Source organism: Hyla sarda, chromosome 11, assembly GCF_029499605.1.
Source record: "Hyla sarda isolate aHylSar1 chromosome 11, aHylSar1.hap1, whole genome shotgun sequence".
NCBI classification, from domain to species: domain Eukaryota; kingdom Metazoa; phylum Chordata; class Amphibia; order Anura; family Hylidae; genus Hyla; species Hyla sarda.
Genome location: NC_079199.1, coordinates 14,368,129 through 14,382,919, shown reverse-complemented (window position 1 = coordinate 14,382,919; position 14,791 = coordinate 14,368,129). Strand labels below are relative to the sequence as shown.

The 14,791-nt window shown below is 41.4% G+C and overlaps 1 protein-coding gene across 7 annotated transcripts in view; it reads right to left on the bottom strand.

Moving 5' to 3' along the window:
* The window catches only part of EVL (Enah/Vasp-like), a 129,374-nt gene that overhangs the window by 20,004 nt on the left and 94,579 nt on the right, over positions 1–14,791 (bottom strand). For 5 of the 7 annotated variants that reach the window (XM_056546741.1, XM_056546738.1, XM_056546742.1 and 2 more), the window contains exons 5-6: positions 12,698–12,756; positions 2,675–3,562 (exon numbers count right to left, since the gene is read on the bottom strand). In XM_056546741.1, the coding sequence (XP_056402716.1) occupies positions 2,675–3,562; positions 12,698–12,756 (947 nt within the window). The remainder of the gene's footprint in view (positions 1–2,674; positions 3,563–12,697; positions 12,757–14,791) is intronic. The other 2 variants (XM_056546743.1, XM_056546744.1) reach the window with 1 other exon arrangement.

Sequence of the window (14,791 nt, the reverse complement as noted above, 5' to 3'; positions counted from 1 at the left end):
TGCACAAAAAAAAATTGGAGTGCTTCTTTAGCAATACAGGTTTATCCAGATCACCATAGGTCTTCAACATCTGACTAGCTTTGTCTGGTGCAGACCTTAAAGGGGTACTCTGGTGGAAAAAATGTTTTCAAATCAACTGGTGCAAGAAAGTTAAACAGATTTGTAAATCACTTCTATTTAAAAATATTAACCCTTCCAGTACTTATCAGCTGCTGTATACTACATAGAAATATGTGAAGTTCTTTCCAGCCTGACCACAGTGCTCTCTGCTGACACCTCTGTCCATGTCAGGAACTGTCCAGAGTGGGAGAGGTTTTCTATGGGGATATGATTCTAATCTGGACAGTTCCTGACATGGACAGAGGTGGCAGCAGAGAGCAATGTGGTCAGACTTGAAAGAACTACACAACTTCCTGTGGAGCATACAGCAGCTGATAAGTACTGGAAGGATTAAGATTTTTTTTATAGACGTAATTTACAAATCTTTTTAACTTTTAGGCACCAGTTGATTTGAAAACATTAGTTTTCTACTTGTTTCCACTGGAGTTCCCCTTTAAATCCAAAGTTTACAGCAGCCCCCTCCTGGTTCAGTTTCTACAGAGTTCCTTATCCCCAAACTTTTTATTGTTAAAGGGGTACTCCAGTGGAAAACTTTTTTTTTTTTTAAATCAACTGGTGCCAGAAAGTTTAACAGATTTGTAAATTACTTCTATTAAAAATCTTAATCCTTCCAGTACTTATTAGCTGCTGAATACTACAGAGGTAATTCTTTTCTTTTTGAAACACAATGCTTTCTGCTGACATCACGAGCACAGTGCTCTCTGCTGACATCTCTGAACTGTCCAGAGCAGCATATGTTTGCTATGGGGATTTTCTCCTACTCTGGACAGTTCTTAAAATGGACAGAGATGTCACCAGAGAGCACTGTGGTCATGATGTCAGCAGAGAGCTCTGTGTTCTGAAAAGAAAAGAATTTCCTCTGTAGTATTCAGCAGCTAATAAGTACAGGAAGGATTAATATTTTTTAATAGAAGCAATTTACAAATCTGTTTAACTTTCTGGCACCAGTTGACTTAAAAAAACAAAAAAAAAAGTTTTCCACCGGAGTACCACTTTAAATAGCACTACATTTGAATGTACTGCCCATGAGACACCCTTCATCTGCCCTATTAGAAGATGAGCTCCCACTCTGAAGGACCCCGCCTGTCCATGTATTACAGCTGTTCCTCTATCCTAAGTCTGAATCTTGGGATAACCATACAGTACCATACAGTTCCAAGCGGCAGCAGAACTTTGAATGCAGCTCTGGATGTGAAAGGTGCATAATATGATGTAACTTAAGCTCAATGGGGGAGATTTACGAAAACCCGTCCAGAGAAAAAGTTGCTGATCAGATCGCTTCTTCCATTTATAAAGAGGCCTGTGAAAAATGAAAGGAGCGATCTGATTGGTTGCTATGGGCAACTCAGCAACTTTCCCTCTGGGCAGGTTTTGTTCAATCTCCCCCAATATAAGGCTGGGTTCACACCACGTTTTTCAAGTACGTTTCCCGTATACGATTTCATTATTGAAAACGCATGGAACCGGATTGAAAACCGTATACATAGACAAACAATTGAAAACCGTATACATAGACAAACAATTGAAAACCGTATGCATCCTGATGCATCCAGTTGCGTACGGTTTGCTTGCAATACGGTTTTCTCCCGTACTCAAAACCATGGTTGACCACGTTTTTGTCTCTGGTTTAAAAACTGTACTGCAACTGCTTACATATTTTTTAACATGGACATCAATGGGAAACGCACATGTATACGGTTCCATACGGGAAACCGTATACGTTTTTTTTACTTTGCACATGCACATTTGCATCCTAAAGTCCCCACCCAAGACCCCTCCCATTAAAAATGGACAACATTTTCAAAAACGTATGTTTTTTTTTTTGTTTTTTTTATATAAAAACTGACAGACCTGTATGCACTTTCAAAAACAGTATACGGTTTAAAAACACATACGGTTTAGGGCTGGTTCACATCACGTTTTGTCCCATACGGGAGCGCATATGGCAGGGGGGGGGGAGCTAAACCCTTGCGCTCCCGTATGCCTTTCTATGCTCCCGTATGTAATTCATTTCAATGAGGAGTGAAATGTTCGGTCCGGTCGGCTTATTTTTCCGCCGTATGTGCTTTTACAACCGGACCTAAAACCGTGGTTGACCACAGTTTTAGGTCCGGTTGTAACAGCGCATTCGGCGCAAAAATGAGGCAACCGGACCGAACGCTTCACTCCGGCCGACTCATTGAAATGAATTACATACGGGAGCGCATACGAAAGCATACGGGAACGCAAGGTTTTAGCTCCCCCCTGCCGTATGCGCTCCTGTATGGTAGAAAACGTGATGTGAACCCAGCCTTACTTTTCCCCCATACTGTTCCATCCGTTTTTTTGCCATACGGTTTTCTTTAGAAAAACGGATTGAAAACAGTATGACAAAGACGTGATGTGATCCCAGCCTTAGCAAAGCTTTTATGTAAAAGAATGTCAGGCCCCTTTAACTGTGGAGGTCCCCTTTAAATGAGTGGTTCAGGAAGAAGTGCATGCTTATTCTGCAGCCCGTAGTCAGACACCAACAAAATTCCCAAGACTGTCTGCTTAGTGAGCAACTTGTACTTACTTAAGTGGGAGATGGCGGATGTCATATAATGTGTAGTCCTCTTGGACAGATTCAGCTCAGATACAGCAGCATAAGGGGGAGGTAATGAAACAAAATGTGACGTGGACTGGTAAGATGGTTGAGAAGGTAGACAGGAGGGATGGAAAGGTTGAGCAGAAGCATGAGTTAGGGTCCCAGCCGGGCTGGCAATGACTGGCAGCTGAGGGAGGGGGACAGTCTCTAGGCAGGACAGATAGGAACGGTCGGAGCTCTTAACTTTCTGAGAACTTAATGGAATCTGAGTTGAGTGTGGATCGTCTGCTTGGTCATCGGGCCCTATCTGATGAGGTACATTTGGGTGTTGGACCATTTTGTCCGGACCTCCTCTACTCCTGAGGTTCTGGGCAGGAATCACAGGAAGAGTTGCTGGAATAAGGAGTTGTGGAGACACGTTCTGGTGAAGCACCGGTGAAGGCGAAGCCACAGCGGGAGAAGAAGAGCGGGATGAGAAGGACACGGAGGGATGTTTTACAGACGGATGAGAAGATAATGACGAATGGGAGCTGGAAGGATTGGGTGGTGGTGGGGATAAGGAGATCTGCTTGACGCTTCGGGACAGGGTCCCATTACTTGGCCAGATTGGAGAAAAGGCAGAAGCTTGGGCTGCGGAGGACTCAAATCCAGACAGACTGTTAGGCGGAAACTCTGGGGACTCGCTGGTTCTGTTAGAGGACTTGTGAGTGGACAGATTACTGGGTTCGGGGACAGGAGATGCTGAAGAGATAGCTTTGGCGTAAGATGGTGGAGGGATAGCGCCAGCGGAAGGAGATGCTCTGTAGTTATTGTAGTCAGGAGGAGGAGACAGGCAGTGGGTGGGGGAGGAAGATACGTTTATCTGAAGGGTGGAAACTAAAAGAAGAGAAAATAAAAATGAAAAGAGCAAAATGGGCATTCATCAAGGGCAACAAATCAGGGAAGCGGGAATGCGAGGAGACAGATGGGAACAGAAATTAAAGATGGCGGCATGCACAGAATTTCATGGTTTATAAGTCAGATAACAAAAGAAACAATGAGGGGGGAGGGGAGGGGGGGGGCTACGTATGTGAGGAGAATCAACAGCAAATACATTAAGGGATAATTTTTATATTTTTTGTATCTATTTCTAAAGCACATTAGTGAGAGTCACTGCCTATGGAAGCCTATAATAACCTGGAAGTAACGGGACAAGCGCCCCATAGAGTCGGAACTAGAGATGAGCGAACTTACAGTAAATTTGATTCGTCACAAACTTCTCGGCTCGGCGGTTGCTGACTTTTCCTGCATGAATTAGTTCAGCTTTCCGGTGCTACCGTGCGCTGGAAAAGGTCCTAGTCCTAGGAGACTCTTTCTTAGGACTGTATCCACCTTTTCCAGCCCACCGGAGCACCGGAAAGCTGAACTAATTTATGCAGGAAAAGTCAGCAACCGCCGAGCCGAGAAGTTCGTGACAAATCGAATTTACTGTCAGTTCGCTCATCTCTAGTCGTAACGTTTAAAATCCCGTGGTGAGAAGGATATATAAATTAGCCGCTCACCCCGGGTGGTTGTGTAGCCTTATACACAACAATGATGACAACGTGTAATAGTGGGCCGTCTGCTGCCCTCCGGTAGATATATGGCATTGGAAGAATTGGCTACAGTGGAACCCGGCTCAACGGCGCTGATGGACCACAACAGGTGTATGGATAAAAGAGGATTTATTGACCAGAATGCAACGCGTTTCGCTGCGCGAAACGCGTTGCATTCAGGTCAATAAGTCCTCTTTTATCCATTCACCTGTTGTGGTCCATCAGCGCCATTGAGTTGGGTTCCACTGAAGCCAATTCTTCCAATACAATAACCTGGGACCTCCTTGGCTCCTCTGGGGTTCTTCTTCCTTAAAGGGGTACTCCCGTGGAAAACTTTTTTTTTTTTTTTTTTAAATCAACTGGTGCCAGAAAGTTAAACAGATTTGGAAATTAGTTCTATTAAAAAATCTTAATCTTTCCAGTACTTTTTAGGGTCTGAATACTACAGAGGAAATGGTTTTCTTTTTGGAACACAGAGCTCTCAGCTGACATCACAACCACAGTGCTCTCTGCTGACATCTCTGTCCATTTTAGGAACTGTCCAGAGCAGCGTATGTTTGCTATGGGGGATTTTCTCCTACTCTGGACAGTTTCTAAAATGGACAGCAGAGGTCAGCAGAGAGCACTGTGGTCATGATGTCAGCAAAGAGCTCTGTATTCCAAAAAGAAAACCGTTTCCTCTGTTGTATTCAGCAGCTAATAAGTACTGGAAGGATTAAGATGTTTTAATAGAAGTCATTTACAAATCTGTTTAACTTTCTGGCACCAGTTGATTTAAAAAAAAAAAAAAAAGTTTTTTACGGGAGTACCCCTTTAAAGCCTCTCTCTGATTGGCTGGAGCAGTTCCGCCAATCAAAATTTAATATGGAAATCTATAAATGTATCACTATGAAATGGGCTCCTCCAGGAGAGACCTCACCAATGTTCTCTAAACATAGACACAAAGAACATAAAATCCCTAACTAAAGAATTCACATTATAGCACAGGAAGTGTCATTTTTCTGTACCCTCCTTAGAATTTTGAGGGTCTTTATTTGCCCCAATAATAGCTCAAGCCTGGGGCTTCACGATCAGAGGGGCATGGTCTTCAACTTTTTTTTTTTTTAAGGGTTTTCTGAATGTTCATAATACCTCACAACATCTCAGACAGACAAATAAGGACACTTAAAGGGGTACGGGGAGGAAAACTTTTTTTTAAGTCAACTGGTGCCAGATAGTTAAACAGATTTGTAAATTACTTCTATTAAAAAAAATCTTAATCCTTCCAATACTTATTAGCTGCTGAATACTACAGGGGAAATTATTTTCTTTTTGGAACACAGAGCTCTCTGCTGACATCACGAGCACAGTGCTCTCTGTTGATATCTCTGTCCATTTTAAGAACTGTCCAGAGTAGGAGAAAATCCCAATAGCAAACATACGCTGTTCTGGACAGTCCCTAAAAATGGACAGAGATGTCAGCAGAGAGCACTGTGCTCGTGATGTCAGCAGACAGCATTGTGTTCCAAAAAGAAAATGATTTCCTCTGTAGTACTCAGCAGCTAATAAGTGCTGGAAGGATTAAGATTTTTTTTAATAGAAGTAATTTACAAATCTGTTTAAAGGGGTATTCCAGGAAAAAACTTTTATATTTATTTATTTATATATATATCAACTGGCTCCAGAAAGTTAAACAGATTTGTAAATTACTTCTATTAAAAAATCTTAATCCTTTCAGTACTTATGAGCTTCTGAAGTTAAGGTTGTTCTTTTCTGTCTAAGTGCTCTCTGATGACACGTGTCTCAGGAACCGCGAAGTTTAGAAGAGGTTTGCTATGGGGATTTCCTTCTAAACTGGGCGGTTCCCGAGACACGTGTCATCAGAGAGCACTTAGACAGAAAAGAACAACCTCAACTTCAGAAGCTCATTAGTACTGAAAGGATTAAGGTTTTTTAATAGAAGTAATTTACAAATCTGTTTAAAGGGGTATTCCAGGAAAAAACTTTTATATTTATTTATTTATATATATATCAACTGGCTCCAGAAAGTTAAACAGATTTGTAAATTACTTCTATTAAAAAATCTTAATCCTTTCAGTACTTATGAGCTTCTGAAGTTAAGGTTGTTCTTTTCTGTCTAAGTGCTCTCTGATGACACGTGTCTCAGGAACCGCCCAGTTTAGAAGAGGTTTGCTATGGGGATTTCCTTCTAAACTGGGCGGTTCCCGAGACAGGTGTCATCAGAGAGCACTTAGACAGAAAAGAACAACCTCAACTTCAGAAGCTCATTAGTACTGAAAGGATTAAGGTTTTTTAATAGAAGTAATTTACAAATCTGTTTAACTTTCTGGAGCCAGTTGATATATAAAAAAAAGTTTTTTCCTGGAATACCCCTTTAACTTTCTGGCACCAGTTGATTTAAAAAAAAAAAAAAAAAGTTTTCCACCGGAGTTCCCCTTTAAGGTTTAATGCATGAAAGATTCACTCATGCAAACTCCGGCATGCACCTCCACAGTCTCTGTTACATGTTATGTTATTACAGAAATGGTTAACTCTTTATATCCAAAAAGCACTACAAGTAATACAACCTAAAAAAAAAAGGTATAGACCTAAAGCAAAGGAAGAAACTACACATTATTGGAGCCACAGGGGTCCAAGAAGCTGAAATATCAGCAGCTGTTTGTAAGGGCTCAAACTATAAAATCATTTTAGCTGACCCTGCCTGTGACATGAAGGGGGCACTGTGGTCGCCAGTGATCTCCCTATATTGAAGTAAACAAAAAATGGAGTCAATAATAGTTCACAACAGAAAAAAAAAACCTAGCCATTGTAGAGGCCAAAGGATTCCATAAGGCAGGGCTTGACAAATCCCAGGCGCCAGGTTGCTAATGCAAATCAGAAGTTTCTCCTGGCGCCTAGGTTTTTGTTAGCAATTACAGCATTTAAACAGTTATGACACACATATCTGGTGGTCTAGTGGCCCGCTCAGTCACCCAGCTTTGCAATAGCGGGGTGCAGATCGGTTTTCAGGCCAGCCCGAGGCCTGTATTAGACCTTGGAGCAGCCGTGATTGATACAGCCTGTAGCAATAGAGCGCCGATCTCATGGATCAATGTAACGCTTATGTATTACGTTAATTTATATAAGCAATCAAACAATGGCTTATAATAGAACCCTAGAGATCCAAACAATTCTAATTATTTTAATTATTGATTAAAAATTATAATTTTTTTTTTTTTAATCCCCCTCCCCTTCCCTAATAAATGATCCCTAATGATCTTGGCTCATGCAGAATTGTCCAAATTATTAAATTATCATCGGATCCCATACGGACAACAGCGTAAACGCCAAAAAAATCCAAAAGCACTGATTTTTTGTCCCATTAAACCCTAGAAAAAAGCGGAATAAAACAAGATCAAAAAGTCAATACAATGCAAAAGTGGTACTGATAAAAAAAACTACAGCTCACAGTACAAAAACTCATAAATTGAGCTATTCATAAAAATAAAAAAAATCTGGCTCCTAGTTTGCTGTTTTTTCAAAAATAGTAGGTTTTACTTTTGCCGTATTTGAAAAAAATGCCAATATGTCTGGCAGTCAAGTAGAAGCTTAGCCTTAAAGGGGTACTCTGCCCCTAGACATCTTATCTCATATCCAAAGGATAGGGAATAAGATGTCTGATTGCGGGGGTCCTGCCATTGGGAGACCCCCTTGATCTCCGTGCAGCACCCGGTGTTCTAAACAGTATGTTTAGAATGCTAGGTTCCCGTGGCAGGGGTCGTGATGTCACGCCACGCCCCCCTCGTGACCTCACACCATGCCCCCTCCATTCATGTCTATAGGAGGAGGCATGATGACCCCCGCGATCCTTTGGATAGGGAATAAGAGGTCTAGGGACGGAATTATCCAGGATTAGAAAAACACAGCTTTTTTTTCCAAAAAACAGCCCCACCCCGTCCTCCAGTTGTGTGTGGCACTACTCAGCTTCATCTACTTTAATCAAACTGAACTGCAATTCCACACACAAACTGAGGCCAAGAGTGGCACTGTTTCTGAAAGAATGTAGCCATGTTTTTCTAATCCCGGACAATGGGGGAGATTTATCAAAACCTGTCCAGAGGAAAAGTTGCCGAGTTGCCCATAGCAACCAATCAGATTGCTTCTTTCATTTTTCAGAGGCCTTTTCAAAAATGAAAGCAGTGATCTGATTGGTTGCTATGGGCAACTCTAGACAGGTTTTAGTAAATCCTCCCCAATATCTTTAGAGCAATGCTCCCCACTTGGCGCTTCACTTGAATTCTCTCTGACTCCAGGACTACATCTTCATTTCCTAGTCACATACAATGGCATAGAGAAGGAAATATCACGGGGCGGACATCGAGCTGCCTCACAATGTGATATCTCCACCGGGGACCGGCAGAAGACAATAGAGAGAGGAAGCTAATACAGAAACCAGAGATAGGTGAACTCCCCCCTAAAAATAAAGATGGAGGGGCAGGGAACAGAGGTCCATATGTGCAAAATAAATAATAATAATAATAATAATAATTAATTAGAGAGAGATAGATAGATATGAGATACAGTGGGGATCAAATGTTTGGGCACCCCAGGGAAAAATTTGTATTAATGTGCATAAAGAAGCCAAGGAAAAATCTCCAAAAGGCATCAAATTACAGATTAGACATTCTTATAATATGTCAACAAAAGTTAGATTTTATTTCCATCATTTACACTTTCAAAATAACAGAAAACAAAAAAATGGCGTTTGCAAAAGTCTGGGCACCCTGCATAGTTAATATCTTGTACTGCCCCCTTTGACAAGTATCACAGCTGGTAAACGCTTTTTGTAGCCAGCCAACAGTCTTTCAATTCTTGTTTGAGGTATCTTTGCCCATTCTTCCTTACAAAAGTCTTCCAGTTCTTTGAGATTTCTGGGCTGTCTGTCACGCACTGCTCTTTTAAGGTCTCTCCATAGATTTTCAATTATGTTGAGGTGAGGAGATTGTGAAGGCCATGGCAAAACCTTTAGTTTACGCCTCTTGATGTAATCCCCCTTGGATTTCGAGGTGTGTTTACGATCATTATCCATTTGTAGAAGCCATCCTCTCTTTAACTTCAGCTTTTTCACAGAAGGCATCAAGTTAGCATCCAAAATTTTCTGAAATTTTATTGAATCCATTTTTCCTTCTACTCATGAGATGTTCCCTGTGCCACTGGCTGCAATACAACCCCAAAGCATGATTGATCCACCCCCATGCTTAACAGTTGGACAGAGGTTCTTTTCATTAAATTATGTTTCCCTTCTTCTCCAAAAGTAACTTTGCTCATTCCACCCAAGAAGTAAAACTTTTTAACCTCATCGGTCCACAGAACTTGTTTCCAAAATGCATCAGGCTTGTCTATATGTTCATTTGCAAGGTTCAAACGCTGATTTTTGTGGTGAGGACGTAGAAGAGGTTTTCTTCTGATGACTCTTCCATGAAGACCATATTTGTACAAGTATCTCTTTATAGTGGAATAGTGTACCACAACTCCAGTGTCTGCCAGATCTTTCTGGAGGGATTGTGCAGTCAAACGTGGGTTTTGAATAGTTTTTCTCACAATCCTGCGAGCTGTTCTGTCTGATATTTTTCTTGGTCTTCCAGATCTTGCTTTAACTTCCATTGTTCCTGATGACTGCCATTTCTTAATTACATTCCGAACAGAGGATATTGACATCTGAAAACGTTTTGCTCTTCTTATAGCCTTCTCCAGCTTTGTGAGCGTCAACTATTTTCAGTTTCAGATTTCTAGACAACTGCTTAGAACAGGGGTGTCAAACTCAAATTCATCGGGGGCCGCATCAGCAGTTTGGTCACCCTCAAAGGGCCGGTTGTATCTGTAGGACCCCCCCCCCCCCACATACCGTATATGCCGGCGTATAAGACGACTGGGTGTATAAGACGACCCCCCAACTTTTACAGTTAAGATGTAGAGTTTGGGATATACTCGCCATATAAGACTACCCCTCCTACCGCAATGTACACTGCCTATTAATGTGTCCCCCACATTAATAGGCAGCATGTTCCCCCACATTAGGTAGGCAGTATAGTTCCCCCCACATTAGTTGGCAGTATAGTTCCCCCCACATTAGGTAGGCAGTATAGTTCCCCCCATATTAGGTAGGCAGCATGTTCCCCCACATTAGTTGGCAGCATGTTCCCCCCACATTAGGTTGGCAGTATAGTTCCCCCCACATTAGGTAGGCAGCATGTTCCCCCACATTAGTTGGCAGTATAGTTCCCCCCACATTAGGTTGGCAGCACCCCCCCTCCCTCCCTCCCCACAGACATACAGCCTCCAGCCATATACAGTGTATGGCTGGAGGCTGTATGTCTGTGTGCTGCCCCCACTGTGATCCGGTCACCGCTCCTCCGGCCCGGGGTCACAATCTACTGCTATGGCCTATGGACCATAGCAGTAGGTGCCAGGACCGGTCGAGTGGTGACCGGAACGCTGAAGGAGATAACACGGCGCCGGTCACTTACCAGGCCCCGGCCGGCGCGCGTCCTGTGATGATCCTGCCGTCCTCCTGGTCCTCCCGCGTCTCTATGGTTGTACGCACGGGACGTCACTGACGTCCCGTGCGTACAACCATAGAGGCGGAGGACCAGGAGGACCGAAGGAGGATCGCTAGAGGGCAGACATTCCCTGGCTTGTAGGCTGCTGCGCATGCGCTGAAGAGGCGGCTTTCTTGTGTCAAAAAAAAAAAAAAAGCGTTAAAAAAAACGAGAATAAAATATGAAGGCTGGCGGCCGGCGGCGGCTACGCGGGCCACATGACGAGGTCTGGCGGGCCGGATGTTGGGGCAAGGTCAGATGAGTCTGGGCATTTAAAACCTTTGAGATTGACATCACCCGGTCTTCCCAGATGATGATTGAGAACAATCCATGACACTAGCAGGTCTCAGCTTTGCAAAGGGAGCAGTACAAGATATTAACTCTGCAGGGTGCCCAAACTTTTGAAGACGCCATTTTTTTGTTTTCTGTTATTTTGAAAGTGTAAATGATGGAAATAAAATCTAACTTTTAGTGACATATTATAAGAATGTCTAATCTGTAATTTGATGCCTTTTGGAGATTTTTCCATCTTTCCTTGGCTTCTTTATGCACATTAATACACATTTTTACCTGGGGTGCCCAAACTTTTGATCCCCACTGTAGATAGATATGAGATAGATAGATAGATAGATATGAGAGATAGATATGAGATGGATAGATATGAGATGGATAGATATGAGATGGATAGATAGATAGATATGAGATAGATAGATAGATAGATAGATAGGTAGATAGATATGAGATAGATAGATAGATATGAGATAGATAGATAGATAGATAGATAGATATGAGATAAATAAATATAGAGAGAGATAATTTATTAAAAATGTATAAATATTATATTTCATATCATATTTCTCCTCCACTAATGTCTAAAACTAAATTCAGGATTCAGCTGCTGGTCTCTTGGTCCGGAGAGCAGTGCATTGTGGGAGCTTAGCTATAAAGTCTGTTTTAGGGAAAGCATTAGAGCAGTGTTTCCCAACCGGGGTGCCTCCAGCTGTAGCCAAACTACAACTCCCAGGATGCCCAGACAGCCTTAGGCTGTCTGGGCATCCTGGGATTTGTAGCTTGGCAACAGCTGGAGGCACACTGCTTGAGAAACACTGCCGTAGAGATTTGAAGGCAACAATGTATCGGAGTGGAAACAAAATGACGATGTAAAGGAAAGTCGGCAAAGCAAAGTTTTTCCAAAAAGCTGCTCAACTTTTAATACAGCTTTGATCTTAAAGGGGTTGTCCAGGAATAGAAAACCAGAGCAAATTTCTTCCAAAAAACAGCACTACCTCTGTCCTAAGGTTGTGTGTGGTATTACAACTTTGTCTGAAATGAAACTGAGCTGCAATACCACACATAACCTGAGGACAGGGGTGGGGCTGTTTTTTGGAAGAAATTAGCTCTGGTTTTCTATTCTTGGACAACCTCTTTCATGTGTGTGTTTTAGTATGGATCAGCTACAGTAAATGTACAATAGAGAACCTGTACAACTCTGTCCTTATGAGGTCACACTGCACTGAGCGCCATCACTGGTAAGAATCTGTTACTACACATATATAATGATGATGTCATCACATTTATGCGAAACACAACTTTATTCTCTTTATCTATTAAAAAAATAAAAAATAAAGATAAGGGTTCCATCCATTCCTGTCACATGACTCATTCATCAACGAAAATACTAATACAAATATTTTTAGTAGCAGAGGTTACAGAACGTATTCTCATGACTGTTATACAGATGCAGATTAGAGGGACATCACCTTTAAAAACATTTTTTTTTATCAATTTAGTTCATGGTTAAAGGCACAGAGCACCCGCAAAACACGCGCTCGCACACACACACGGGTGACCGCACTTGCCTGTTGTGGATGTCCTCCTCTCCAGCGTTTCTTGGCGCTGCTGCGCTTCCATGATTTGCCTAAATAAAATATTAAAGAAAATATTAGAGATATTAAAGACAAATATTATATCAGGTATTACACAAGGAGAATTCTAACAGTGGCAACCAACCTGTGGCTCTCCAGCTGTTGCAAAAGCACAACTCCCAGCATGCCCTGAAAGGCTGCATCTCACAAAACTACCAGCATGCCCTCGCCGACCTGTGGCACAACTACAACTCTCAGCATGCCCTCCTTGCAAACACTTACTCTTTACAAACGTGCAACACCCAGCAAACCCTGGTAGCCTGCCACTCTCCGGCTGTTGTAAAACTACAACTCCCAGCATGCCCTCCCCAACCTGTGGAAAAACAACTCCTGCCGTACCCTTCCAAACCTGTGGATCTTCAGCTGTTGGAAAACTAAAACTCCCATCGTGCCCTGACAAACCCAGCTCTGCTACATAGACATCCTCACTACTGCTGCATCTAATGGTCTAGCACAGTGTTCCCCAACCTGTGGCTCCTCAGTTGTTGGAAAACTGCAACTCCCATCATGCCCTGACAGCCAAAGGTTGCAAAACTACAATTAATAATAATAATAATTATGAAAACTGCACCAATGAACAAACTCGGCACTACTACATTGCCATCTTCACCACTGCTGCATCTAATGGTCTAGCACAGTGTTCCCCAACCTGTGGCTCCTCAGTTGTTGGAAAACTGCAACTCCCATCATGCCCTGATAGCAAAAGGTTGCAAAACTACAATTAATAATAATAATAATAATTAATAAATTATAATAATAATAATGAAAACTGCACCAATGGACAAACTCGGCACTACTACAATGACATCTTCACCACTGCTGCATCTAATGGTCTAGCACAGTGTTCTCCAATCTGTGGCTCTCCAGCTGTTGCAAAACTACAACTCCCATCATGCCCAGTCAGTTGAAGTTTGCAAAATTATAATAAACTGCCGCAATGGACAAACTAACTCAGCTTTGCTACATTGACATCTCCACTACTGCTGCATCTAATGGTCTATCTAGATTTCCCCAACCTGTGGCTCTCCAGCTGTTGCAAAACTACACCTCCCAGCATCCCCATCAGCACAGCTGTTGAACCACAAGTTAAGGGAGCACTGCATTATAATGTAAAGTATGAGGTGGGTGCAGCTCACTTTTCCTAAATACAGCCGAGGTTACTGAGATGGACTCCCACAACCCGGGAGTGTGTGGACAAAGTATAACGGCAATAGGTATCTCAGTCCTCTAGGATATATATATATATATATATATATATAAATAAATAATAATTTTTAAAAAATTCTTGTAAATGACAGAATATGTATATAAATAATAATTAAAAAAAAATCTTGTAAATGACAGGATATGTATATAAATAAGTGACATTAGGAACCAAGTAGTTAAGGTAAGAATGTTTAGGAACCAAGTTGATCAATTATATCCTATGTAAATACATTAACATAAATAGATGCAATATTGACACATTTATTGGTTAAAATAGTAAACTAGGCCCTTGTGACACAACCCTGATGTATACAGTTCAATTATACTATAGACCAATATATAAAATAATAAAAAACAGTAGAGATCTAAAAAAATGCTGCTTATCATACATCTAATTTGTTTACAATGGGCTGGGATCTGTAAGCCAACCAGCCCTCGATCAATATCTGCCTTTTATGTGATGTATCCTTAACAGTATTTATAGGGCATGCTGGGACTTATAGTCTCTGTAAATAAAGTCTTTAGGAGGTAACCGGAAATAGTGTTTACCCTCTTGGTAAGATCGTTGGTGATATAGTTGATAACTAATATAGATATTAACAGTTAGTGCCTATTTTTTTTTCAGGCTATTTTTATTTATTAATTTTTTTTATTATTTTTTTATAATTTTATTTTATTATTTTAAATTTTTGTATTTTTTTTATAATTTTTTTATTATTTTTATTTTTTTGGAATTTTTTTATTAATATTTTTTGTATTAATATTATTTTCATATATATAGCCCAGAGGACTGAGATACCTATTGCCCTTATACTGCATTAT